At 47.9% G+C, this 24,936-nt stretch overlaps 1 protein-coding gene across 2 annotated transcripts in view; it reads right to left on the bottom strand.

Moving 5' to 3' along the window:
* The window catches only part of ITGA11 (integrin subunit alpha 11), a 315,267-nt gene that overhangs the window by 96,540 nt on the left and 193,791 nt on the right, over nt 1-24,936 (bottom strand). For both annotated transcript variants that reach the window (XM_082253001.1, XM_082253002.1), the window contains one exon: nt 21,987-22,153. In XM_082253001.1, the coding sequence (XP_082109127.1) occupies nt 21,987-22,153 (167 nt within the window). The remainder of the gene's footprint in view (nt 1-21,986; nt 22,154-24,936) is intronic.

Genomic DNA, 24,936 nt, shown 5'->3' with positions numbered 1-24,936 from the left:
AGCTCTCAGTGGGAGTTTGGTACCTGCCAATAGAGTAGATTGGCCCACACTTCTTGAGCAACCTGCCACGGCTGTCTCAGGTTTGAAGGTTTCTCCAGTCTGCATGGTTAAGCTCTCTCCACAGATGTTCAATGGATTTGGATCAGGGCCCATAGAAGGCCATTGCAGAATAGTTTAACCACTTGCTGTTCACTAACAATACATTTACTCAGGGCTTTTTTTCAGCACTAACGCGGTGGAACGCATTTCCGGCACCTCCAGCACTGAATATATGTAATAGCAAGGGGTGTGGGGTGTCTTGGAGGGTCTCTTGATGCTGGCTGCTTGGGGATCTATTGTCACTGGTAGGGATCTGGTATTGTGTGAGGGTCTATTGTTGCTGCTGGTGGATCTTTTGTTGCTGGGGGGGTCTTATGTTGTTGGTAGGAATCTCCTGTTGAGGTTGAGGTCTATTTTTGGCTTATCCATTTATACTGGTTGATGTGAGAGCCGTTGTTGGTACTGGAGGGGGTCTAATGTTGCTGGGGTGGACCTTTCGTTGCTGGGTGAGGTATTTTGTTTTGTGTGGGAGGTGGGTAGGGGGTGGAACCAAGGGACAGTGCATAGAGGTGGGTAGTGGGTGGAACCAAGGGATCGTGTTCAGAGGTGGGTAGGGGGTGGAACCAAGGGACAGTGCTCAGAGATGGGTAGTGGGTGGAAGAAGGGACAGTGCTCAGAGATGGGTAGTGGGTGGAAGAAGGGACAGTGCTCAGAGATGGGTAGTGGGTGGAACCAAGGGACCGTGCTCAGAGATGGGTAGGGGGTGGAACCAAGGGACAGTGCTCAGAGGTGGGTAGGGGTGGAACCAAGGGACAGTGCTCAGAGGTGGGTAGTGGGTGGAAGAAGGGACAGTGCTCAGAGGAGGGTAGTGGGTGGAACCAAGGGACCGTGCTCAGAGGTGGGTAGTGGGTGGAACCAAGGGACAGTGCTCAGAGGTGGGTAGGGGGTGGAACCAAGGGACAGTGCTCAGAGATGGGTAGTGGGTGGAAGAAGGGACAGTGCTCAGAGGTGGGTAGTGGGTGGAAGAAGGGACAGTGCTCAGAGGTGGGTAGTGGGTGGAACCAAGGGACCATGCTCAGAGGTGGGTAGGGGTTGGAACCAAGGTACAGTGCTCAGAGGTGGGTAGGGGGTGAAACCAAGGGACAGTGCTCAGAGGTGGGTAGGGGGTGGAACCAAGGGACAGTGCTCAGAGGTGGGTAGGGGTGGAACCAAGGGACAGTGCTCAGAGGTGGGTAGGGGGTGGAACCAAAGGACAGTGCTCAGAGGTGGGTAGTGGGTGGAGACAAGGGGTGACTCAGAAGGGGGGAGTTCCTGCACCTATTCTCCAAGAAAAAAAACCTGCATTTTCTGCTAGTGGGCGGTACAGCCAGGCATGGCAATGTATGGGCCTGGTGTGATATACTTTATGTGTGCGCCGCCCCCTGCTGATCTGTGCTGTGGTTGGACACGGCGCAGGTTTGTCAGCAGGTTTCAGCCAATGATTTTGGCTGTTTACCTGCTGATCGCCTGTGGGCCATCACAGCACAGAGTTCTGTGTTTACAAACAAATAGAACAGAGATCTGGCTGTTTCTTCTCCCTGAAATCAACTCAAGGAAAAAAGACAGCCAAGTTCTGTGAATAAAAGCAGCACACATACACTTGTTAGGCACACAGGTAAAATGTAACTTAAGGAAAAACTTTTTTGTTAGTTTTGGATAGAATGGAGAGGGATTAGAATACTTGTTTGTTTTTATTGCTGTCTGCACCCCCTTTAGGGAAATTCACTCTCTCTATTTGTCCTGTTTACTGTCATCATTGAAAATGAAAGAAAAATCCCAAATGATAGGTTGTCCCCAGAAAAGTAATAGAGGGGAAATCTTCCAACAGGGACACTCATTCTAGTCACCTGGGGGTCCCCTAAGAATTCCCTTAATTCGCAGAGATTTCCTCTCACTTCCTGTTTGGCTATGGGACAGGAACTGAAGGGAAATCTCTGCAATGGGAAACATTTGGGGGAAAAAAAAATATGACAGGGGTTACCCAGTTATACCAGTGTTGACAAAGCAATTCTTCCAAGGAGTGCTTCAGTGATCTCCCACCACCAAAAAGCGAAATGCAAACTCACCAAAGCGAGTAGCTGCCAACTCAGAAGCAGGCACTGCGTTAATTTAACTGAAAATGGCGCGGTCGTGCGACGCTGTAGCCAAACAAAATTGATGTCCTTTTTTCCCACAAATAGAGCTTTCTTTTGGTGGTATTTGATCCCCTGTGCGATTTTTTATTTTTTGAACTATAAACAAAAAAAAAGCAACAATTCTGGAAAAAAAAAAAAAAAACAATATTTTTCACATTCTACTATATGACATTCCCAATAAAAAAAATTAAAAATCACATTTTTTCATCATTTTAGGCCAATTTGTATTCTGCTACAAATTTTTGGTAAAAAAAATCCCAATAAGCGTATTTTGATTGGTTTGCGCAAAAGTTATCAAGTCTACAAACTAGGGGGAAAGATTTGTCATTTTTATTTATTTTTAGCTTTTTTACTAGTAATGGCGGCGATCAGCAATTTTTTGCGGGACTGCGACATTGCGGCGGACAGATCGGACTCCTAACTGACATTTTTGACACTTTTGGGGGGACCAGTGACATTACTACAGTAATCAGTGCTAAAAATATGCACTGTTACTGTACTAATGACACTGGCAGGGAAGGGATTAACACCAGGGGCGATAAGAGGGTTAAATGTATGCCTAGGGGGTGTTTTCTAACTGTGGGGGGATGGGCTTATGGAATCAACACAGGGATCTGTGTTCCTAAATAGGAGGAACACAGGAGCTCTGTGTTGATTGCTGACAGAACAACGGTCTGCTGTGCTTACAACCATTCTTTCTCCATGGGGAGCGATCGCAGGTGCCCGGTAGCAATCGCGGCCGCCGGCCCCGCAGATCAGCTTCCCCCCCGGCAAATGGGTGCGAGCGCGCCCCCACGATCGCTCCCGCAAAGCGACGTACAGGTACGCTGTTTCGCGTAAAATCCAGGTATAAAGTACAATAAAGTGACAACTGTACAGCAATAACACCAGTGTTGATAATTCAATTCTTCTTAGGAGTGCTCCAGCCATTTCCCACCACCAACAAGTGAAATGCAAACTCACCAAAGCAAGTAGCTGCTATCACAGAAGCATAAACGCCCAAAACAGCATGTTGTTCAAGCAAGGAACATTACAGCATAGGGACTCGAAGGACTTCTTTAGAAATCCTCCAACTATGAATGAACAAAGCTCACCAAGAGCCAGAAAAAGTTTCCAATAGTGTTGAGCGAACACGGACTGTATTATTCGTGTTCGTACCGAATAATTGGATTTTTGTTACCCGAACACGGACACTTTACTGTATATTCGGGTAAAAATCCGTGTTCGGTCGTTTTATTTCCGGGTTTTGCATGCTTTGGCGCTCTTTTCATGGCGGGCTTTCAACAGCCAATCAACAATCGTTTAACTGGTGTGCCTTAAGCTATCCCAGCCATGCCTGCAAATGTCTCAGTAGCTGTGATTGGCCGTCTGAAGCATGTGACCAAGTCTTTATAAGTTCGAGGCAGCCGCAGCGGCGTCATTATGCTGCTTAGATCAGGGACAGAGCACACATCAACGTGCTGGCTGCTGATTAGGGAAAGATAGGCAGGAAAAAACCATTTGTGTCCGGATAGAATTGAGGGACAGGTCGGAGTGTTTAGGCAGGGCGAGTTGTAGGCATTTTAGGGATAGAGTCTGCTGAATTATAGGGTCAGTGTCTTCTGCAAACTACAATCGATATTGCTGTGTGGGGGGTGGGGTCTGCACTCAATCCTGATCTACGATCTCTTCTCAATCCTGTTAGGGAGAGGCTGCTGCTGAATTTTAGGGTCAGAGTGTTCTACAAACTACAATCGATATTGCTGTGTGGGGTGGGGTCTGCACTTAGTTCTCCTGATCTACGATCTCTTCTCAATCCTGTTAGGGACAGAGTCTGCTGAATTTTAGGGAAACTGTGTTCTACAAACTACAATCGATATTGCTGTGTGGTGTGGGATAGGAGATAGGCAGGTGTCAGTGATCCACATCCATTTTTCTGTGTGTGGGCTGCAGTGAACACAATCTTTTTGGGGTGCAGTGAACACAATCCTTTTGGAGTGCAGTGAACAAAATCTTTGGGGGGTACAGTGAACACAATCTTTGTGGGGTGCAGTGAACAAAACCTTTGTGGGGTGCAGTGAACACAATCTTTGTGGGGTGCAGTGAAGACAATCCTTGTGGGGTGCAGTGAAGACAATCCTTGTGGGGTGCAGTGAACACAATCTTTGGGGGGTACAGTGAACACAATCTTTGTGGGGTGCAGAGAAGACAATCCTTGTGGGGTGCAGTGAACAAAATCTTTGGGGGGGTACAGTGAACACAATCTTTGTGGGGTGCAGTGAACAAAACCTTTGTGGGGTGCAGTGAACACAATCTTTGTGGGGTGCAGTGAAGACAATCCTTGTGGGGTGCAGTGAAGACAATCCTTGTGGGGTGCAGTGAACAAAATCTTTGGGGGGTACAGTGAACACAATCTTTGTGGGGTGCAGTGAACAAAACCTTTGTGGGGTACAGTGAACACAATCTTTGTGGGGTGCAGTGAACAAAACCTTTGTGGGGTACAGTGAACACAATCATTGTGGGGTGCAGTGAAGACAATCCTTTTGGAGTGCAGTGAACACAATCTTTGTGGGGTACAGTGAACACAATCTTTGTGGGGTGCAGTGAACAAAACCTTTGTGGGGTACAGTGAACACAATCTTTGTGGGGTGCAGTGAACACAATCTTTGTGGGGTGCAGTGAACAAAACCTTTGTGGGGTGCAGTGAACACAACCTTTGTGGGGTACAGTGAACACAATCTTTGTGGGGTGCAGTGAACAAAACCTTTGTGGGGTACAGTGAACACAATCTTTGTGGGGTACAGTGAACACAATCTTTGTGGGGTGCAGTGAACAAAACCTTTGTGGGGTACAGTGAACACAATCTTTGTGGGGTGCAGTGAACACAATCTTTGTGGGGTGCAGTGAACAAAACCTTTGTGGGGTGCAGTGAACACAACCTTTGTGGGGTACAGTGAACACAATCTTTGTGGGGTGCAGTGAACAAAACCTTTGTGGGGTACAGTGAACACAATCTTTGTGGGGTGCAGTGAACAAAACCTTTGTGGGGTACAGTGAACACAATCTTTGTGGGGTGCAGTGAAGACAATCCTTTTGGAGTGCAGTGAACAAAATCTTTGTGGGGTACAGTGAACACAATCTTTGTGGGGTGCAGTGAACAAAATCTTTGTGGGGTACAGTGAACACAATCTTTGTGGGGTGCAGTGAAGACAATCCTTGTGGGGTGCAGTGAAGACAATCCTTGTGGGGTGCAGTGAACAAAACCTTTGTGGGGTACAGTGAACACAATCTTTGTGGGGTACAGTGAACACAATCTTTGTGGGGTGCAGTGAACAAAACCTTTATGGGGTACAGTGAAGACAATCTTTGTGGGGTGCAGTGAAGACAATCCTTTTGGAGTGCAGTGAACAAAATCTTTGTGGGGTACAGTGAACACAATCTTTGTGGGGTGCAGTGAACACAATCTTTGTGGGGTGCAGTGAAGACAATCCTTGTGGGGTGCAGTGAAGACAATCCTTGTGGGGTGCAGTGAACAAAATCTTTGGGGGGTACAGTGAACACAATCTTTGTGGGGTGCAGTGAACAAAACCTTTGTGGGGTACAGTGAACACAATCTTTGTGGGGTGCAGTGAACAAAACCTTTGTGGGGTACAGTGAACAAAACCTTTGTGGGGTGCAGTGAACAAAACCTTTGTGGGGTGCAGTGAACACAACCTTTGTGGGGTACAGTGAACACAATCTTTGTGGGGTGCAGTGAACAAAAACCTTTGTGGGGTACAGTGAACACAATCTTTGTGGGGTGCAGTGAAGACAATCCTTGTGGGGTGCAGTGAAGACAATCCTTGTGGGGTGCAGTGAACAAAATCTTTTAGGGGTACAGTGAACACAATCTTTGTGGGGTGCAGTGAACAAAACCTTTGTGGGGTACAGTGAACACAATCTTTGTGGGGTGCAGTGAACAAAACCTTTGTGGGGTACAGTGAACACAATCTTTGTGGGGTGCAGTGAAGACAATCCTTTTGGAGTGCAGTGAACACAATCTTTGTGGGGTGCAGTGAACAAAACCTTTGTGGGGTACAGTGAACACAATCTTTGTGGGGTACAGTGAATACAATCTCATACTTCTGAAGCTTTGAGGGTGCTGCCTGTTCTATACTCCTCCTCCTCCTCCTCCTCATCCATCCTTTTAGGTGTACAAACAATAGTAATTGGGGCCTAGTGTGCTTCTGTACGTGTGAAAAACATACACTTTTTTTTGATCATATTTCCTATTCCGCTATTCTATAAAAACCTTTGGGGCTCAATTAAATTGCGGAATAGTCTGTGTCGGTACGTGTGAGATCCACCTTTCCAAGTTTTTGGGGTTCATCTCATACTTCTGAAGCTTTGAGGGTGCTGCCTGTTCTATACTCCTCCTCCTCCTCCTCCTCATCCATCCTTTTAGGTGTACAAACAATAGTAATTGGGGCCTAGTGTGCTTCTGTACGTGTGAAAAACATACTCCATTCCATACTCCTCTTCCTCATCCTCCCTTTAGGGTAGGAAAAAATTTAATCGGGCCTAGTCTGTGTTTGTACGTGTGAGATACACAGTTTTTTATCCTATTCCGCTATTCAATACACACCCTTTTGGTGTAAAAAACATTAAATTGCGGCATAGTTTGCATATTTGACTGTGAGATACACCCGTGCGATACTGTTGTTCTTTTGTTCCGCTATTCAATAAAGACCTTTCTAGGGCAAGATCTTAAATTTCAGAAATATGAGGAGAGCGTCAAATAGGGGCCGTGGCCTGGGTCGTGGTGGTGCTGCTGCTAGAGCTCCTGTTGCAAGGAGAGGACGTGGTCGATCTGTGCCAGCTACACGCACAAGTGAAACACCTTCCTCAAGTGTGAGTAGGCGACAGAACCTGCATCAGTATTTGGTAGGGCATCATACGCCCCTAGAAGTGATGAGGCCAGAACAAGTGGAGGCGATAGTAGATTGGTTTGCTGCTGACAGTGCCTCCAGTTCCTTCACATTGTCTCCCACCCAGTCTACTGCAGAAAGGTCACAGTTGGCACCTGCAGCCGATGCTTGCACCCAAGGGTTCTAAATGAGCTCAGTCAGGTGATTGCCAGACCATTATTCTTGATCTTTAAGCATAGTTTACAGACAGGTATGGTGCCAGCTGATTGGAAAAAAGCCAACGTGGTACCAATATTTAAAAAGGGGCCGAGATATATCCCGGGTAACTATAGGCCGGTCAGCCTAACATCTGTAGTCTGCAAAATTTTGGAGGGGATGATAAGGGACCACATACAAGACTTTAGTAATGAAAACGGTATTATAAGTAGTAATCAGCATGGATTCATGAATAGGGTTGAGCGAACACCTAGATGTCCGTGTTCGACGGGTTCGGCCGAACTTTAAAAAAAAGTCCGGGTCCGTGTCCCGGACTTTTACCGAACTTTTCCCGGACACCGAACCCCATTGAAGTCAATGGGGACCCGAACTTTAAGGCACTAAAATGGCTCTAAAACACCAAAGGAAAGGGCTAGAGTGCTGCAAATGGCAGCAAAACGTAATTAAGAGCATGGCAAGTGCTCTGCAAACAAATGTGGATAGGGAAATAACTTAAAACAACAAAAAAAAAAACAGAAAAATAAAACAATGTTCTTCTTCATCTCTGAAGGACGAGGCCCATATGGAGTAGGAGGGAGGTTGAGGTGGTGGTGGATGTGGCGGTGACATAGGCGTGCGCACAGGGTGTGCTGGGTGTGCCTGGGCACACCCTAATCACCTAGGGCACATAGCATTGCCAGTGAGGAGATGGGAAAGATCTCCCTGGGACCTGCTCTGCTCTATTTCTCCTTGCCTACAGGTACATGGCCCCGATACATTACTCTCCCTGCTGGCAAACACATGCATGTGTATTTCAACTTTGGGGTGCACACCTTAATGCAATAGGCTGCGCACACCTATGGGCGGTGTAGGTGGAAGCGGCGGTGGAGGAGGACCAGGGCCGGATTAACAGCATCATGGGCTTGGTGCTGAGGATTTTGAAGGGCCTTAAGGGCCGTGCCTTGCCATGCACCCAGAGGAGGAAGGGTGCAGCCATGCATGCCTAATTCAACATGGGATGCTGTCTCTGAAGCCCATAAACACATCCATGCATCGCCAACTGTCCCTCCTTGTCCGGCCTTCACGCTGTGTGGGGAGGTTCTGAGGGTGCTGCCTGGGGAAGCGAGCATAGAAGCCAGACTTCTGTGTTTACAAGTGACAGAAGAGCGGTAACAGTGAATATGGCCAACCCGGGGCCTATATAAAAGGTAGGGGCCTGGAGCTGCAGCTCCAATAGCCCCTACATTAATCTGGCCCTGAGGAGGAGGACGAGGTAGCCAACACTGCTTCTTTTCAAAAATTTTAAATGAGGGTACACCCCAAAAGAGTGAGAAAGAGCAAAAATGGAACAATGGGTGGGTAAGGTCGGTATCCATTGCTATTCTGCATAAGGTACGGAAAAGTCCCGTGGGATCCATGCCTGGTTCATTTTAATGAACGTGAGCTTGTCCACATTGTCTCTGGACAGGCGGCTGCGCTTGTCTGTTATAACGCCCCCAGCCGTGCTAAATACCCGTTCAGATAATACACTGGCTGCAGGGCACGCCAGCACCTCCAAGGCGTAAAGGGCAAGCTCAAGCCATGTGCCCAATTTGGAGACCCAGAAGTTGAAGGGGGCAGACCCGTCATTCACTACATGTAGGCGTGTGCACACATACTGCTCCACCATGTTGGTAAAATGCTGCCTCCTGCTAAGACGTTCCATCTGACCTGCTGGTGCTGCTGTTTGTTGTGGCGTGCTGACAAAGCTTTTCCACATTTCGGCCATGCTAACCCTGCCTTCTGAGGTGCTGGCGGTGCCCTGGTTGCGTTGGCGACCTCCTCCTCCTCCTCCTCTGCCTTGTGCTTCCACTGTGGCCCCGCTGTCAGATGGGAATGCCAGCAGCATGGCGTCTACCAGCGTGCGCTTGTACTCGCGCATCTTGCGATCGCGCTCCAGTGAGTGAATTAAGGACGGTACGTTGTCCTTGTAACGGGGATCCAGCAGCGTGGCCACCCAGTAATCAGCACAAGTTAGAATGTGGGCAACTCGGCGGTCGTTGTGGAGACACTGCAGCATGTAATCGCTCATGTGTGCCAGGCTGCCCAGAGGCAACGAAAGGCTGTCCTCTGTGGGAGGTGTATCGTCCGTGTCCTCTGTATCCCCCCAGCCACGCACCAGTGATGGCCATGAGCTGGCCTGGGTGCCACCCTGCTGTGAACATGGTTCCATCTCCTCCTCCAGCTCCTCCTCCTCCTCATCCTCCAGAACTGTGCCCCTGCTGGACAATTGCGTCCCTGGCGTTTGCGTGTGCAGGAACCCACCCTCGGAGCCCCTTGCGAATGACTGCCCTGAAAGCCTTGGAAATGTTACCTCTTCATCCTCCTCCTCCTCCTCATCCTGTGCCACATCCTCTTCCATCATCGCCCGAATTGTTTTTTCAAGGAGGCATAGAAGTGGGATAGTTAAGCTGAGAACGGCGTCATTGCCACTGGCCATGTTGGTGGAGTACTCAAAACAGCGCAACAAGGCACACAGGTCTCGCATGGAGGCCCAGTTAAATTAAATAGCGGAATAGAAAATATGATCCAAAAAAAGTGTATGTATATCACACGTACACAACCACACTGGGCCCCAATTACTATTGTTTGTACCCCTAAAAGGCTAGATGAGGAGTAGGGGGAGTATGGAACAGGCAGCACCCTCAAACCTTCAGAAGTATGAGATGAACCCCAACAACTTGGAAAGGTGGATCTCTCTCACACGTACCGACACAGACTATCCCGCAATTCAATTGATCCTCAAAGGTTTTTATTGAATAGCGGAATAGGAAATATGATCAAAAAAAGTGTATGTATCTCGCACGTACACAACCACACTAGGCCCCAATTACTATTGTTTGTACCCCTAAAAGGCTAGATGAGGAGTAGGGGGGGTATGGAACAGGCAGCACCCTCAAACCTTCAGAAGTATGAGATGAACCCCAACAACTTGGAAAGGTGGATCTCTCTCACACGTACCGACACAGACTATCCCCCAATTTAACTGATCCCCAAAGGTTTTTGATTAAATAGCGGAATAGAAAATATGATCCAAAAAAAGTGTATGTATATCACACGTACACAACCACACTAGGCCCCAATTACTATTGTTTGTACCCCTAAAAGGCTAGATGAGGAGTAGGGGGGGTATGGAACAGGCAGCACCCTCAAACCTTCAGAAGTATGAGATGAACCCCAACAACTTGGAAAGGTGGATCTCTCTCACACGTACCGACACAGACTATCCCCCAATTTAACTGATCCCCAAAGGTTTTTGATTAAATAGCGGAATAGAAAATATGATCCCAAAAAAGTGTATGTATATCACACGTACACAACCACACTGGGCCCCAATTACTATTGTTTGTACCCCTAAAAGGCTAGATGAGGAGTAGGGGGAGTATGGAACAGGCAGCACCCTCAAACCTTCAGAAGTATGAGATGAACCCCAACAACTTGGAAAGGTGGATCTCTCTCACACGTACCAACACAGACTATCCCCCAATTTAACTGATCCCCAAAGGTTTTTGATTAAATAGCGGAATAGAAAATATGATCCCAAAAAAGTGTATGTATATCACACGTACACAACCACACTGGGCCCCAATTACTATTGTTTGTACCCCTAAAAGGCTAGATGAGGAGTAGGGGGAGTATGGAACAGGCAGCACCCTCAAACCTTCAGAAGTATGAGATGAACCCCAACAACTTGGAAAGGTGGATCTCTCTCACACGTACCAACACAGACTATCCCCCAATTTAACTGATCCCCAAAGGTTTTTGATTAAATAGCGGAATAGAAAATATGATCCCAAAAAAGTGTATGTATATCACACGTACACAACCACACTAGGCCCCAATTACTATTGTTTGTACCCCTAAAAGGCTAGGAGTAGGGGGAGTATGGAACAGGCAGCACCCTCAAACCTTCAGAAGTATGAGATGAACCCCAACAACTTGGAAAGGTGGATCTCTCTCACACGTACCAACACAGACTATCCCCCAATTTAACTGATCCCCAAAGGTTTTTGATTAAATAGCGGAATAGAAAATATGATCCCAAAAAAGTGTATGTATATCACACGTACACAACCACACTAGGCCCCAATTACTATTGTTTGTACCCCTAAAAGGCTAGGAGTAGGGGGAGTATGGAACAGGCAGCACCCTCAAACCTTCAGAAGTATGAGATGAACCCCAACAGCTTGGAAAGGTGGATCTCTCTCACACGTACCAACACAGACTATCCCCCAATTTAACTGATCCCCAAAGGTTTTTGATTAAATAGCGGAATAGAAAATATGATCCCAAAAAAGTGTATGTATATCACACGTACACAACCACACTAGGCCCCAATTACTATTGTTTGTACCCCTAAAAGGCTAGATGAGGAGTAGGGGGAGTATGGAACAGGCAGCACCCTCAAACCTTCAGAAGTATGAGATTGTGTTCACTGTACCCCACAAAGATTGAGTTCACTGCACCCCACAATGATTGTGTTCACTGCACCCCACAAAGATTGTGTTCACTGCACCTCACAAAGATTGTGTTCACTGTACCCCCCAAAGATTGTGTTCACTGCACCCCACAAAGATTCTGTTCACTGTACCCCACAAAGATTGTGTTCACTGCACCCCAAAAAGATTGTGTTCACTGCACCCCAAAAAGGATGTTGTTCACTGCACCCCAAAAAGGATGTTGTTCACTCCACCCCAAAAAGATTGTGTTCACTGCACCCCACAAAGATTGTGTTCACTGCACCCCAAAAAGATTGTGTTCACTGCACCCCAAAAATGATTTTGTTCACTGCACCCCAAAAAGGATTTTGTTCACTGCACCCCAAAAAGGATGTTGTTCACTCCACCCCAAAAAGATTGTGTTCACTGCACCCCACAAAGGATTTTGTTCACTGCACCCCAAAAAGATTGTGTTCACTGCACCCCAAAAAGGATGTTGTTCACTGCACCCCAAAAAGGATTTTGTTCACTGCACCCCAAAAAGATTGTGTTCACTGCACCCCACAAAGGATTTTGTTCACTGCACCCCACAAAGATTGTGTTCACTGCACACCAAAAAGGATTGTGTTCACTGCACCCCAAAAAGATTTTGTTCACTGCACCCCAAAAAGATTGTGTTCACTGCAGCCCAAAAAGATTGTGTTCACTGCAGCCCAAAAAGATTGTGTTCACTGCAGCCCAAAAAGATTGTGTTCACTGCAGCCCAAAAAGATTGTGTTCACTGCAGCTCACACACAGAAAAATGGATGTGGATCACTGACACCTGGCTATCTCCAATCCCACACCACACAGCAATATCGATTGTAGTTTGTAGAACACAGTTTCCCTAAAATTCAGCAGACTCTGTCCCTAACAGGATTGAGAAGAGATCGTAGATCAGGATTGAGTGCAGATTCACCCCACCCCCCACACAGCAATATCGATTGTAGTTTGTAGAAGACACTGACCCTATAATTCAGCAGACTCTATCCCTAAAATGCCTACAACTCGCCCTGCCTAAACACTCCGACCTGTCCCTCAATTCTATCCGGACACAAATGGTTTTTTCCTGCCTATCTTTCCCTAATCAGCAGCCAGCACGTTGATGTGTGCTCTGTCCCTGAATCTAAGCAGCATAATGACGCCGCTGCGGCTGCCTCGAACTTATAAAGACTTGGTCACATGCTTCAGACGGCCAATCACAGCTACTGAGACATTTGCAGGCATGGCTGGGATGGCTTAAGGCACACCAGTTAAACGATTGTTGATTGGCTGTTGAAAGCCCGCCATGAAAAGAGCGCCAAAGCATGCAAAACCCGGAAATAAAACGACCGAACACGGATTTTTACCCGAACATACAGTAAAGTGTCCGTGTCCGTGTTCGGGTACAAAAAATCCAATTATTCGGTACGAACACGAATAATACAGTCCGTGTTCGCTCAACACTATTCATGAAAAATCGTTCATGCCAAACCAATCTATTAACCTTCTACGATGAAGTGAGCTGCCACTTAGATAAAGGTAAGCCTGTGGATGTGGTGTATCTGGACTTTGCAAAGGCCTTTGACACCGTTCCCCACAAACGCTTACTGTACAAACTAAGGAAGATAGGTATGGACCATAAGGTGAGTACCTGGATAGAGAACTGGCTCCAGGGGAGAGTACAGAGGGTGGTGATTAATGGGGAGTACTCGGATTGGGCGGGTGTGGAAAGTGGGGTCCCCCAGGGTTCTGTCCTGGGACCAATCCTGTTTAATTTATTCATAAATGATCTAGAGGAGGGGATATCTAGTACAATCTCACTATTTGCAGATGATACTAAATTAGGCATGCCAATATCTTCTATGCAGGATGTGGAAATCTTGCAAGCAGACCTGAACAAAATAACGGGGTGGGCAACTACATGGCAGATGAGATTTAATGTAGAAAAATGTAAAGTAATGCACTTGGGGGCCAGAAACCAGAAAGCAAGCTACTCGCTAGGGGGGGAACCTCTGGGTGAGTCTAGGATGGAAAGGGACCTGGGGGTACTGGTAGACAACAGGCTTGGAAGTGGCATGCAATGCCAAGCCGCTGCAAGCAAAGCCAACAGAATACTGGGTTGTATAAAAAAGGGGATTCACTCCAGAAATAAAGAGATTATTCTTCCACTCTACAAGACTCTGGTCCGGCCACATCTGGAGTATGCTGTCCAGTTCTGGGCACCGGTCCTCAGGAAGGATGTGCTGGAACTGGAGAAAGTCCAGAGAAGGGCAACAAAAATAATTAGGGGAATGGAGGACATCGGCTATGAGGAAAGACTACAAGCACTGAACCTATTCTCTCTGGAGAAGAGACGCTTGAGGGGGGATATGATATCAATGTACAAATACTGTACTGGCGACCCGAGCATAAGGAACAAACTATTTAGAGTAAGGGAATACAATAAGACACGTGGCCACTCACTAAAACTAGAGGAAAGGCGGTTTAACCTTAAAGTGCGTAAGGGGTTCTTCACTGTAAGAGCGGTAAGGATGTGGAATTCTCTTCCGCAAGCAGTCGTATCAGCGGGGAGCATTGATAGTTTCAAAAAACTATTGGATGGACACCTTAAAGACCACAACATACAGGGGTATACAATGTACGGTTAAAAGCAAACACACACACATAGGTTGAACTGGATGGACTTGTGTCTTTTTTCAGCCTCACTAACTATGTAACTATGTAACTATGTAACTATGTCCAACCGTCTTTCACCTCACCCCCTTGCAAATCAGGCAAGCAGTCTGAGCCCCAAGCCATACAGCAGTCTCTTCTTCTTTTTGATGACTCTGTCAGCAGGGTTTCCCAGGGCCATCCACCTAGCCCTGCCCCAGAAGTGGAAGAGATTGAGTGCAGCGATGCCCAACCACTTATTTCTCAAGATGAGTACATGCAAGGATCATCACAGCACGTCTCCGATGATGACGAAATGCAGGTGCCAACTGCTGCGGCGTTCAGCATTGTGGAGACCGACAAGGAGGGCAGGGGTGAAGACTGGGTGGAAGATGATGTGGAGGACGATGAGGTCCTCGACCCCACATGGAATGAACGTCATGCAGGTGACCTGAGTAGTTTGGAGGAAGAGGCGGTGGTCGCACAGAGCCACCAGCACAGCAGAAGAGGGAGCAGGGTGCAGAAGCGGAGCGGCCGTGCCCTAGACACTACGCTCGCTACTGCCCAACGCAGCAAGGGAACGAGCGCACCAAAGTCAGCTCAAAGGAGTTCTCTAGCGTGGAAGTTCTTTAGAAAATGTGCTGATGACAGGACACGAGTGGTTTGCACCCTGTGCAATCAGAGCTTGAAGCGAGGCATAAACCTTCTCAACCTGAGCACAACCTGCATGATCAGGCATCTAAGTGCAAAGCACGAGCTGCAGTGGAGTACACACCTTCAAAACCAAGAAACGTCTCTGGCTCATCCTGCTTCCTCTTCTGCTGCAGTCTCGGCCGCTCCAGCCACATCTGTAGTGATACCGGCACCTGCCACCCCGCAAACAGACGATCTGTCAGCAACACCACCACCTGGGTCACCAACAACCATCTCCACAATGTCCCGTGGAAGCGTTCAGATTTCCATCTCCCAAACACTTGAGAGGAAGAGGAAGTACCCCCCTACCCACCCGCGATCCCTGGCCCTGAATGCCAGCATTTCAAAATTATTGGCCTTTGAAATGCTGTCATTCCGTCTGGTGGAGACGCACAGTTTTAAAAACCTTATGTCGGTGGCTGTCCCACAGTACGTCGTGCCCAGCCGCCACTACTTTTCCAGGCAAGCCATCCCTTCCCTACACAACCAAGTGGGGGAAAAAATCAGGTGTGCACTGCGCAACGCCATCTGTGCCAAGGACCACCTAACTACCGATACGTGGACCAGTAAGCACGGTCAGGGGCGTTATATCTCCCTAACGGCACACTGGGTAAATGCAGTGGCGGATGGGCCTGAGGCGGATAGCAATTTGGCGCATGTCCTTCCACCACCGAGGATTGCAGGGCGCTTCAGTTTGCCTCCTGTTCCTAACTCCTCCTACTCCGCTTCCTCATCCTCTACCGCCTCCTCATCCGGACAGCGTAACACCTTCACCACCAACTTCAGCACGGCCAGGGGTAAACGACAGCAGGCAGTTTTACAACTTGCCTGTTTGGGGGACAAACCACACACCGCGCAGGAGTTGTGGAGGAGCATGGAACAGCAAACAAATGAGTGGTTGCTGCCAGCGAGCCTCAAGCCCGGCCTGGGCGAAATCTCATAGCAGCTCTGGGCCTAGCCGGTTTGACGCACATCCCTTGCCTGGCGCATGTGCTGAATTTGGTGGTGCAGAGGTTCCTTAAAAACTACCCCGATATGTCAGAGCTGCTGCAGAAAGTGCGGGCCGTTTGTGCGCACTTTCGGCGTTCTCACCCTGCTGCTGCTCGCCTGGCAGCGCTGCAGCGTAACTTCGGCCTTCCCGCTCACCGCCTCATATGTGACGTGCCCACAAGGTGGAACTCCACCTTGCACATGCTGGAAAGACTGTGCGAGCAGCAGCAGGCCATAGTGGAGTTTCAGCTGCAGCACGCACGCGTGAGTCGCTCTGCGGAACAGCACCACTTCACCACCAATAACTGGGCCTCCATGCGAGACCTGTGTGCCTTGTTGCGCTGTTTTGAGTACTCCACCAACATGGCCAGTGGCAATGACGCCGTTCTCAGCTTAACTATCCCACTTCTATGCCTCCTTGAAAAAACAATTCGGGCGATGATGGAAGAGGATGTGGCACAGGATGAGGAGGAGGAGGAGGAGGATGAAGAGGTAACATTTTAAAGGCTTTCAGGGCAGTCATTTGCAAGGGGCTCCGAGGGTGGGTTCCTGCACACACAAACGCCAGGGACACAATTGTCCAGCAGGGGCACAGTTCTGGAGGATGAGGAGGATGAGGAGGAGGAGGAGCTGGAGGAGGAGATGGAACCATGTTCACAGCAGGGTGGCACCCAGGCCAGCTCATGGCCATCACTGGTGCGTGGCTGGGGGGATACAGAGGACACGGACGATACACCTCCCACAGAGGACAGCCTTTCGTCGCCTCTGGGCAGCCTGGCACACATGAGCGATTACATGCTGCAGTGTCTCCACAACGACCGCCGAGTTGCCCACATTCTAACTTGTGCTGATTACTGGGTGGCCACGCTGCTGGATCCCCGTTACAAGGACAACGTACCGTCCTTAATTCACTCACTGGAGCGCGATCGCAAGATGCGCGAGTACAAGCGCACGCTGGTAGACGCGATGCTGCTGGCATTCCCATCTGACAGCGGGGCCACAGTGGAAGCACAAGGCAGAGGAGGAGGAGGAGGAGGTCGCCAACTCAACCAGGGCACCGCCAGCACCTCAGAAGGCAAGGTTAGCATGGCCGAAATGTGGAAAAGCTTTGTCAGCACGCCACAACAAACAGCAGCACCAGCAGCTCAGATGGAACGTCTTAGCAGGAGGCAGCATTTTACCAACATGGTGGAGCAGTATGTGTGCACACGCCTACATGTAGTGAATGAGGGGTCTGCCCCCTTCAACTTCTGGGTCTCCAAATTGGGCACATGGCCTGAGCTTGCCCTTTACGCCTTGGAGGTGCTGGCGTGCCCTGCAGCCAGTGTATTATCTGAACGGGTATTTAGCACGGCTGGGGGTGTTATAACAGACAAGCGCAGCCGCCTGTCCAGAGACAATGTGGACAAGCTCACGTTCATTAAAATGAACCAGGCATGGATCCCACTGGACTTTTCCGTACCTTGTGCAGAATAGCAATGGATACCGACCTTACCCAGCCATTGTTCCATTTTTGCTCTTTCTCACTCTTTTGGGGTGTACCCTCATTTAAAATTTGTGAAAAGAAGCAGTGTTGGCTACCTCGTCCTCCTCCTCAGGGCCAGATTAACGTAGGGGCTATTGGAGCTGCAGCTCCATGCAGGCCCCTACCTTTTATATAGGCCCCGGGTTGGCCATATTCACTGTGACCGCTCTTCTGTCACTTGTAAACACAGAAGTCTGGCTTCTATGCTCGCTTCCCCAGGCAGCACCCTCAGAACCTCCCCACACAGCGCGAAGGCCGGACAAGGAGGGACAGTTGCCGATGCATGGATGTGTTTATGGGCTTCAGAGACAGCATCCCATGTTGAATTAGGCATGCATGGCTGCACCCTTCCTCCTCTGGGTGCATGCCAAGGCACGGCCCTTAAGGCCCTTCAAAATCCTCAGCACCAAGACCATGATGCTCTTAATCCGGCCCTGGTCCTCCTCCACCGCCGCTTCCACCTACACCGCCCATAGGTGTGCGCAGCCTATTGCATTAGGGTGTGCACCCCAAAGTTGAAATACACATGCATGTGTTTGCCTACATGTACATGGCCCCGATACATTACTCTCCCTGCTGGCAAAGAGAAATAGAGCAGAGCAGGTGCGAGGGAGATCTTTCCCATCTCCTCACTGGCAAACAGAGCGATAATGCTATGTGCCCTAGGTGATTAGGGTGTGCCCAGGTACACCAGGCACACCCTGTGCGCACGCCTATGACACCGCCACATCCACCACCACCTCAACCTCCCTCCTACTCCTTATGGGCCTCGTCCTTCAGAGATGAAGAACATTGTTTTATTTTTCTGTTTTTTTTTTGTTGTTTTAAGTTATTTCCCTATCCACATTTGTTTGCAGAGAACTTGCCATGCTCTTAACTACGTTTTGCTGCCATTTGCAGCACTCTAGCCCTTTCCATTGGTGTTTTAGAGCCATTTTAGTGCCTTAAAGTTCGGGTCCCCATTGACTTCAATGGGGTTCGGTGTCCGGGAAAAGTTCGGTAAAAGTCCGGGACACGGACCCGGACTTTTTTTTAAAGTTCGGCCGAACCCGTCGAACACGGACATCTAGGTGTCCGCTCAACCCTAGTTTCCAATAGAACCCCTTGTTAATGTCCCATTGGACGAAACATGTCGGGGCAGAGATTTTGGTGCTGACGTCACACCGCTGCTCAATATCGGGTCGACAGAAGCTTTTAGAAGTGAGTTTATTGATTAACTGTCCTGTGTTATGCTGTATACATGTTTTTAACATGAAATACTACACTATTGGAATCTTTTTCTGGCTCTTGGTGAGCTTTGTTCATTCATAGCTGGAGGTTTCTAAACGAGAAGTCCTTGGAGTCCCTATGCTGCAATGTTCCTTGCTTGAACAACACGCTGTTTTGGGCGTTTACTTGTTGGACTTGTTGGTGGTAGGAGATCGCTTGAGCACTCCTAAGAAGAATTGCATTATCAACACTGGTGTTATTGATTTACAGTCATCACTTTATTGGACTTTATACCGGGATCTTAGTATTATTGCCTAGACATTAATGCAATATTCACTTATGTTTTTCTTGTTTTGTATGTTACCACTTGCCGACCAGCGGCCACAGATATATGGCGGCAGGTTCCCACGAAACGACGTACCTGTGCGTTGCTTCATGGGAGCGATTGTGAGGGCGCGCCAGCACTGCCGGAGGCTTACGCATGCCCATTCACCAGCAGAGAAGCTGCGATTGCCGGTGGCTGCGATTGCCGCCTGGGGACTGGCAATCGCTCCCCATGGAGAGAGAACGGCGGTCTGCGGTTGTATGTATGTTCTGTCAGCAATCAGCACAGGGTTCCTGTGTTCCTCCTATTTAGGAACACAGGTCCCTGTGCTGATTCCATAAGCCCATCCCCCACACAGTTAGAAAACACCCCCTAGGAATACATTTAACCCTTTGATCGCCCTTGGTTTTAACCCCTTCCCTACCAGTGTCATTAGTACAGTGACAGTGCATATTTTTAGCACTGATTACTGTAGTAATGTCACTGGTCCCCCCCCCCCCCCAAAAGTGTAAAAAATGTCAGGGGTCCGATCTGTCCGTGGCAATGTCGCAGTCCCGCTAAAAATCGCTGATCGCCACCATTACTAGTAAAAAAAATAAAAAATGACATAAATCTTTCCCCTATATGGTAGACGTGATAACTTTTGCGCAAACCAATCAAAATATGTTTATTGGGATTTTTTTTTTTTTTTACCAAAAATATGTAGCAGAATACAAATTGGCCTAAAATGATGAAAACATTTGATTTTTTAATTTTTTTTTTATTGGGAATGTTACACAGGTCCCTCTCAAAAAATTAGCATATTGTGATAAAGTTGATTATTTTCTGTAATGTACTGATAAACATTAGACTTTCATATATTTTAGATTCATTACACACAACTGAAGTAGTGCAAGCCTTTTATTGTTTTAATATTGATGATTTTGGCATACAGTTCATGAAAACCCAAAATTCCTATCTCAAAAAATTAGCATATCATGAAAAGGTTCTATAAACGAGCTATTAACCTAATCATCTGAATCAACGAATTAACTCTAAACACCTGCAAAAGATTCCTGAGGCTTTTAAAAACTCCCAGCCTGGTTCATTACTCAAAACCGCAATCATGGGTAAGACTGCCGACCTGACTGCTGTCCAGAAGGCCATCATTGACACCCTCAAGCAAGAGGGTAAGAAACAGAAAGAAATTTCTGAACGAATAGGCTGTTCCCAGAGTGCTGTATCAAGGCACCTCAGTGGGAAGTCTGTGGGAAGGAAAAAGTGTGGCAGAAAACGCTGCACAACGAGAAGAGGTGACCGGACCCTGAGGAAGATTGTGGAGAAGGACCGATTCCAGACCTTGGGGGACCTGCGGAAGCAGTGGACTGAGTCTGGAGTAGAAACATCTAGAGCCACCGTGTACAGGCGTGTGCAGGAAATGGGCTACAGGTGCCGCATTCCCCAGGTCAAGACACTTTTGAACCAGAAACAGCGGCAGAAGCGCCTGACCTGGGCTACAGAGAAGCAGCACTGGACTGTTGCTCAGTGGTCCAAAGTACTTTTTTCGGATGAAAGCTAATTTTGCATGTCATTCGGAAATCAAGGTGCCAGAGTCTGGAGGAAGACTGGGGAGAGGGAAATGCCAAAATGCCTGAAATCCAGTGTCAAGTACCCACAGTCAGTGATGGTCTGGGGTGCCATGTCAGCTGCTGGTGTTGGTCCACTGTGTTTTATCAAGGGCAGGGTCAATGCAGCTAGCTATCAGGAGATTTTGGAGCACTTCATGCTTCCATCTGCTGAAAAGCTTTATGGAGATGAAGATTTCATTTTTCAGCACGACCTGGCAGCTGCTCACAGTGCCAAAACCACTGGTAAATGGTTTACTGACCATGGTATTACTGTGCTCAATTGGCCTGCCAACTCTCCTGACCTGAACCCCGGAGAGAATCTGTGGGATGTTGTGAAGAGAAAGTTGAGAGACGCAAGACCCAACACTCTGGATGAGCAGAAGGCCGCTATCGAAGCATCCTGGGCCTCCATAACACCTCAGCAGTGCCACAGGCTGATCGCCTCCATGCCACGCCGCATTGAAGCAGTCATTTCTGCAAAAGGATTCCCGACCAAGTATTGAGTGCATAACTGAACATAATTATTTGAAGGTTGACTTTCTTTGGATTAAAAACACTTTTTTTTTTATTGGTCGGATGAAATATGCAAATTTTTTGAGATAGGAATTTTGTTTTTTAATGAGCTGTATGCCAAAATCATCAATATTAAAACAATAAAAGGCTTGCACTACTTCAGTTGTGTGTAATGAATCTAAAATATATGAAAGTCTAATGTTTATCAGTACATTACAGAAAATAATGAACTTTATCACAATATGCTAATTTTTTGAGAGGGACCTGTATAGCAGAAAGTGAAAAATATTGTCTTTCTTTTCAGAATTATCGCTCTTTTTTTGTTTATAGGCCAAAAAATAAAAATCGCAGAGGTGCTCTATTTGTGGGAAAAAAAAGGACATCAATTTTATTTGGGTACAGAGTCGCACGACTGCGCAATTGTCAGTTAAAAATAACGCAGTGCCGTATCGCCCAAAAAAACGGCCTGGTCATTAAGGGGGGAAAATCTTCCGGTCCAGAAGTGGTTAATGAGGCGCTGTACTCCTATTTTGCACATTTCTACTAAAGCACAGATATAGTGCTTTTTGGTGTCAGCAGCCTTATTAGAAATTATTATTATTAGTATTATTTGTTCTCACAGCATATATCACTTTTTATATTCTTCCTTCTGCATAGTACATAACATTCGGTCACCTACCCACACTCTGCCCCTGGAACTGAGGTGCTTTAAAGATTGGAGAGAAGCAGATGAATGCCGCCATGCAAGTGGCTTCCCGTCCATTCCTGTGGCACTCTTTACTGAAAATGTTGATCTTCGGCGGCTCGAATCGAATGGTCGCATTAATCTGCACAACGCTGCGAGTCCTGCCAAGAAAAGCACAAAGTATCATTAAACTGTTACTGACCATCATTTCTTTTTGGACAGAAATCATAAAGAAAACTCACTTCAGAACAGAAAGATGGTGGCCATGATGGTGGAGTAAAGAAAGTTACATGTGTTTCATTTTGTACTGTATGATCCCATCAGGGCTGCTGAAAGGGGGCTACGGGAAGGAGACCTGTGTGGGGCCCCATCAGGTAAACAGAGGCTGCCATCAGGGCCACTGATAGGGGAGACCACCAGTCTTCCTGTAGAGGGCCCGGACACATAGGAGGGCCCGAACAGTAGGAGAAATTGGTGCAGTCGGACTGAGGACCTATTACAGAAGGATGCCCTGTGCGGCTCCCTGCAGCAGCTGAAAGCCTGTTTGTCTCCCTCCCCCTGGATTTCAGCTGCTGCAGGGAGAGACACAGACACAGGGCATTGTTGCTGTAATTGATTCCCAGTTCTGCCTGTTTTTGATCCCCCTGTGTTCCCTTTTATTGGTAACAGATCACAACCAAGCGACTCATATTTGTTTAAAATATCAAACGATGCATTGCACACGGTAGTTTTCCACACTTGGCAATCTACTGAAAATATCAAATCTGTATTATGATCAGTTCTCAGATACTTATGTAGACAGGTGGGCAGGCAGTCTACTTTCTCCACTGTAGATGGCACTCTTTTGCAGTAACAATACAGTTGGAGAGGAAGTCAAAGGGAACATGACTCCTCTATGGCTTCCTGAGTCATGTGACCCTAGCAGCCATTTTGGGTCAGGCAGAGTCTATTTAAAGCCCTGGCTCCCAAGCTTGGAGCGCTTTTGTGAGTGGGTAGAATAGGGACAGGTACCAGTTCCCGGGACAAGGTCATCCAGCGCCCAGGGCAAAGATGCCAAACAATACAGTTGGAGAGGAAGTCGAAGAGAACATGACTCCTCTATGGCTTCCTGAGTCATGTGACTCTAGCGGCCATTTTGGGTCAGGCAGAGCCTATTTAAAGCCCTGGCTCCCAAGCTTGGATCTCTTTTGTGAGTGGGTAGAGTAGGGACAGGTACCAGTTCCGGGACAAGGTCATCCAGCGCCCAGGGCAAAGATGCCAAACAATACAGTTGGAGAGGAAGTCAAAGGGAACATGACTCCTCTATGGCTTACTGAGTCACGTGACTCTAGCAGCCATTTTGGGTCAGGCAGAGCCTATTTAAAGCCCTGGCTCCCAAGTTTGGAGCTCTTTTGTGAGTGGGTAGAGTAGGGACAGGTACCAGTTCCGGGACAAGGTCATCCAGCGCCCAGGGCAAAGATGCCAAACTGCGATCCCCACCCCTTCCCTTAGGGTTAGGGTCAAGGTGCCCTTATCCTTGCAATAAACCATTGCGCCCAGGGCAGCCACCCCTCCTGCCCACCCCTTGTCCCGGCCCTGACAGGTACCCCCTCTGGTAGAGACAGAACTAGCAGCAGGGAAAGGTTCCTGACAAGGAGGGAAAGCGTAGGGCTTGCAACTTCTCTGGACAGATGGCCAGGCTGCATTGTGCCCCTGACAGGTGCTGTCAGTTTGGCTGAAACCTGCTTTTTACACACTGCTGGGCTCGTGAGTGTTCCCGGTTGGGCTGTCTTTCCACTGGGTACATTGTTAACTGTCTTTGCCTTATTTTAGTACAAGTTCTTTAATTCCACATGGACTTTGTATATTATTGCTGTCGCACCCCACATACACATGTTCATAGAGTTGTGTGATTGATTATACCGAATTGCACTGTGGATGATCAAGTTGGCAGAGTCAGACATGATCCAGAGTTCACATAGGGCTTGTTATAGCTGGGGTGTAGGTGGTAAAAATAGGCAGCTGAGCCCTGGTTTTACTGCCCACTGACCGCCCACCGTAAGCTGCAATGGCTGGCAAATCCGGTTTTGCACATGCCATGAATGTGATACTTTGAAGCCAGGATAGATATGATGCCACTTGTCATGATGTATGTTGCCAAATTTGAAACTTTCATGTGATTGGGGCTGTGCTGCAACCACCCTGCAACCATGCGTAATGTACATGGTTGTGGTGAGGCGGTGTGGACTTTTCAGGATTAAAACAGGCAGTGAGGGGCTGCTGCAAGTGTGAAAGAGTTCTTCATATAGGGTCTTTGCATGGGTGTGCACAGGCTGTTGCATTAGTGTGTGCACCCCAGAGCACAAACACATATACGTGTATATCAGCAGAGCAGTGGACAGAGCAGAAATTGTTGGTGTCAGTAGTTTTTATTTTTATTATTTTTTTACAGTTTTTTTAGGAGCCCTGTTGGGGGGCTTTGGTGAAATATCAGGGATGTAAACAGAGAGAAAGGGACTGGACACAGAGCTTCCCTAGCCCCTTTTTCTGCAGCCTCAGCTGCACTGGACAATGAATGAATGGGAAGTGCTCTGTGCTGAGAGGCTTCCTGTTTATTCTTAAATGGAAGCATAGTAAATAGTTTACTATGCTTCAGTTAAGAATGAACACAGGAGCGATTGGTACAGATCACTCACTTCATTTATTCATCCATTTTGAAACATCCCCCGCAGCAGCGGGCGGGAGAGGAGAGGAGAGGAGGGAAGTTGGCAGCACTGCAGGGGGAGACAGGGGATGCCAGAAAGCAGTAGGAATCGGTACCGCACAGGGTGTGCTGGGTGTGCCCGGGCACACCCAGCACACCCTGTGCGCACGCCTATGGGCCTTTGGTATGGTATTTTATTCTGTTTGACCAGTTTAGTCTTATAAAATGAACGAATAATTGATCATATCGATACATGTTTTG

The sequence above is a fragment of the Pelophylax lessonae genome (assembly GCF_965119305.1).
Source record: "Pelophylax lessonae genome assembly, chromosome: 4".
NCBI classification, from domain to species: domain Eukaryota; kingdom Metazoa; phylum Chordata; class Amphibia; order Anura; family Ranidae; genus Pelophylax; species Pelophylax lessonae.
The sequence above is the reverse complement of the archived record's forward strand: the minus strand, read 5'-3'. Positions and strand labels throughout refer to the sequence as shown.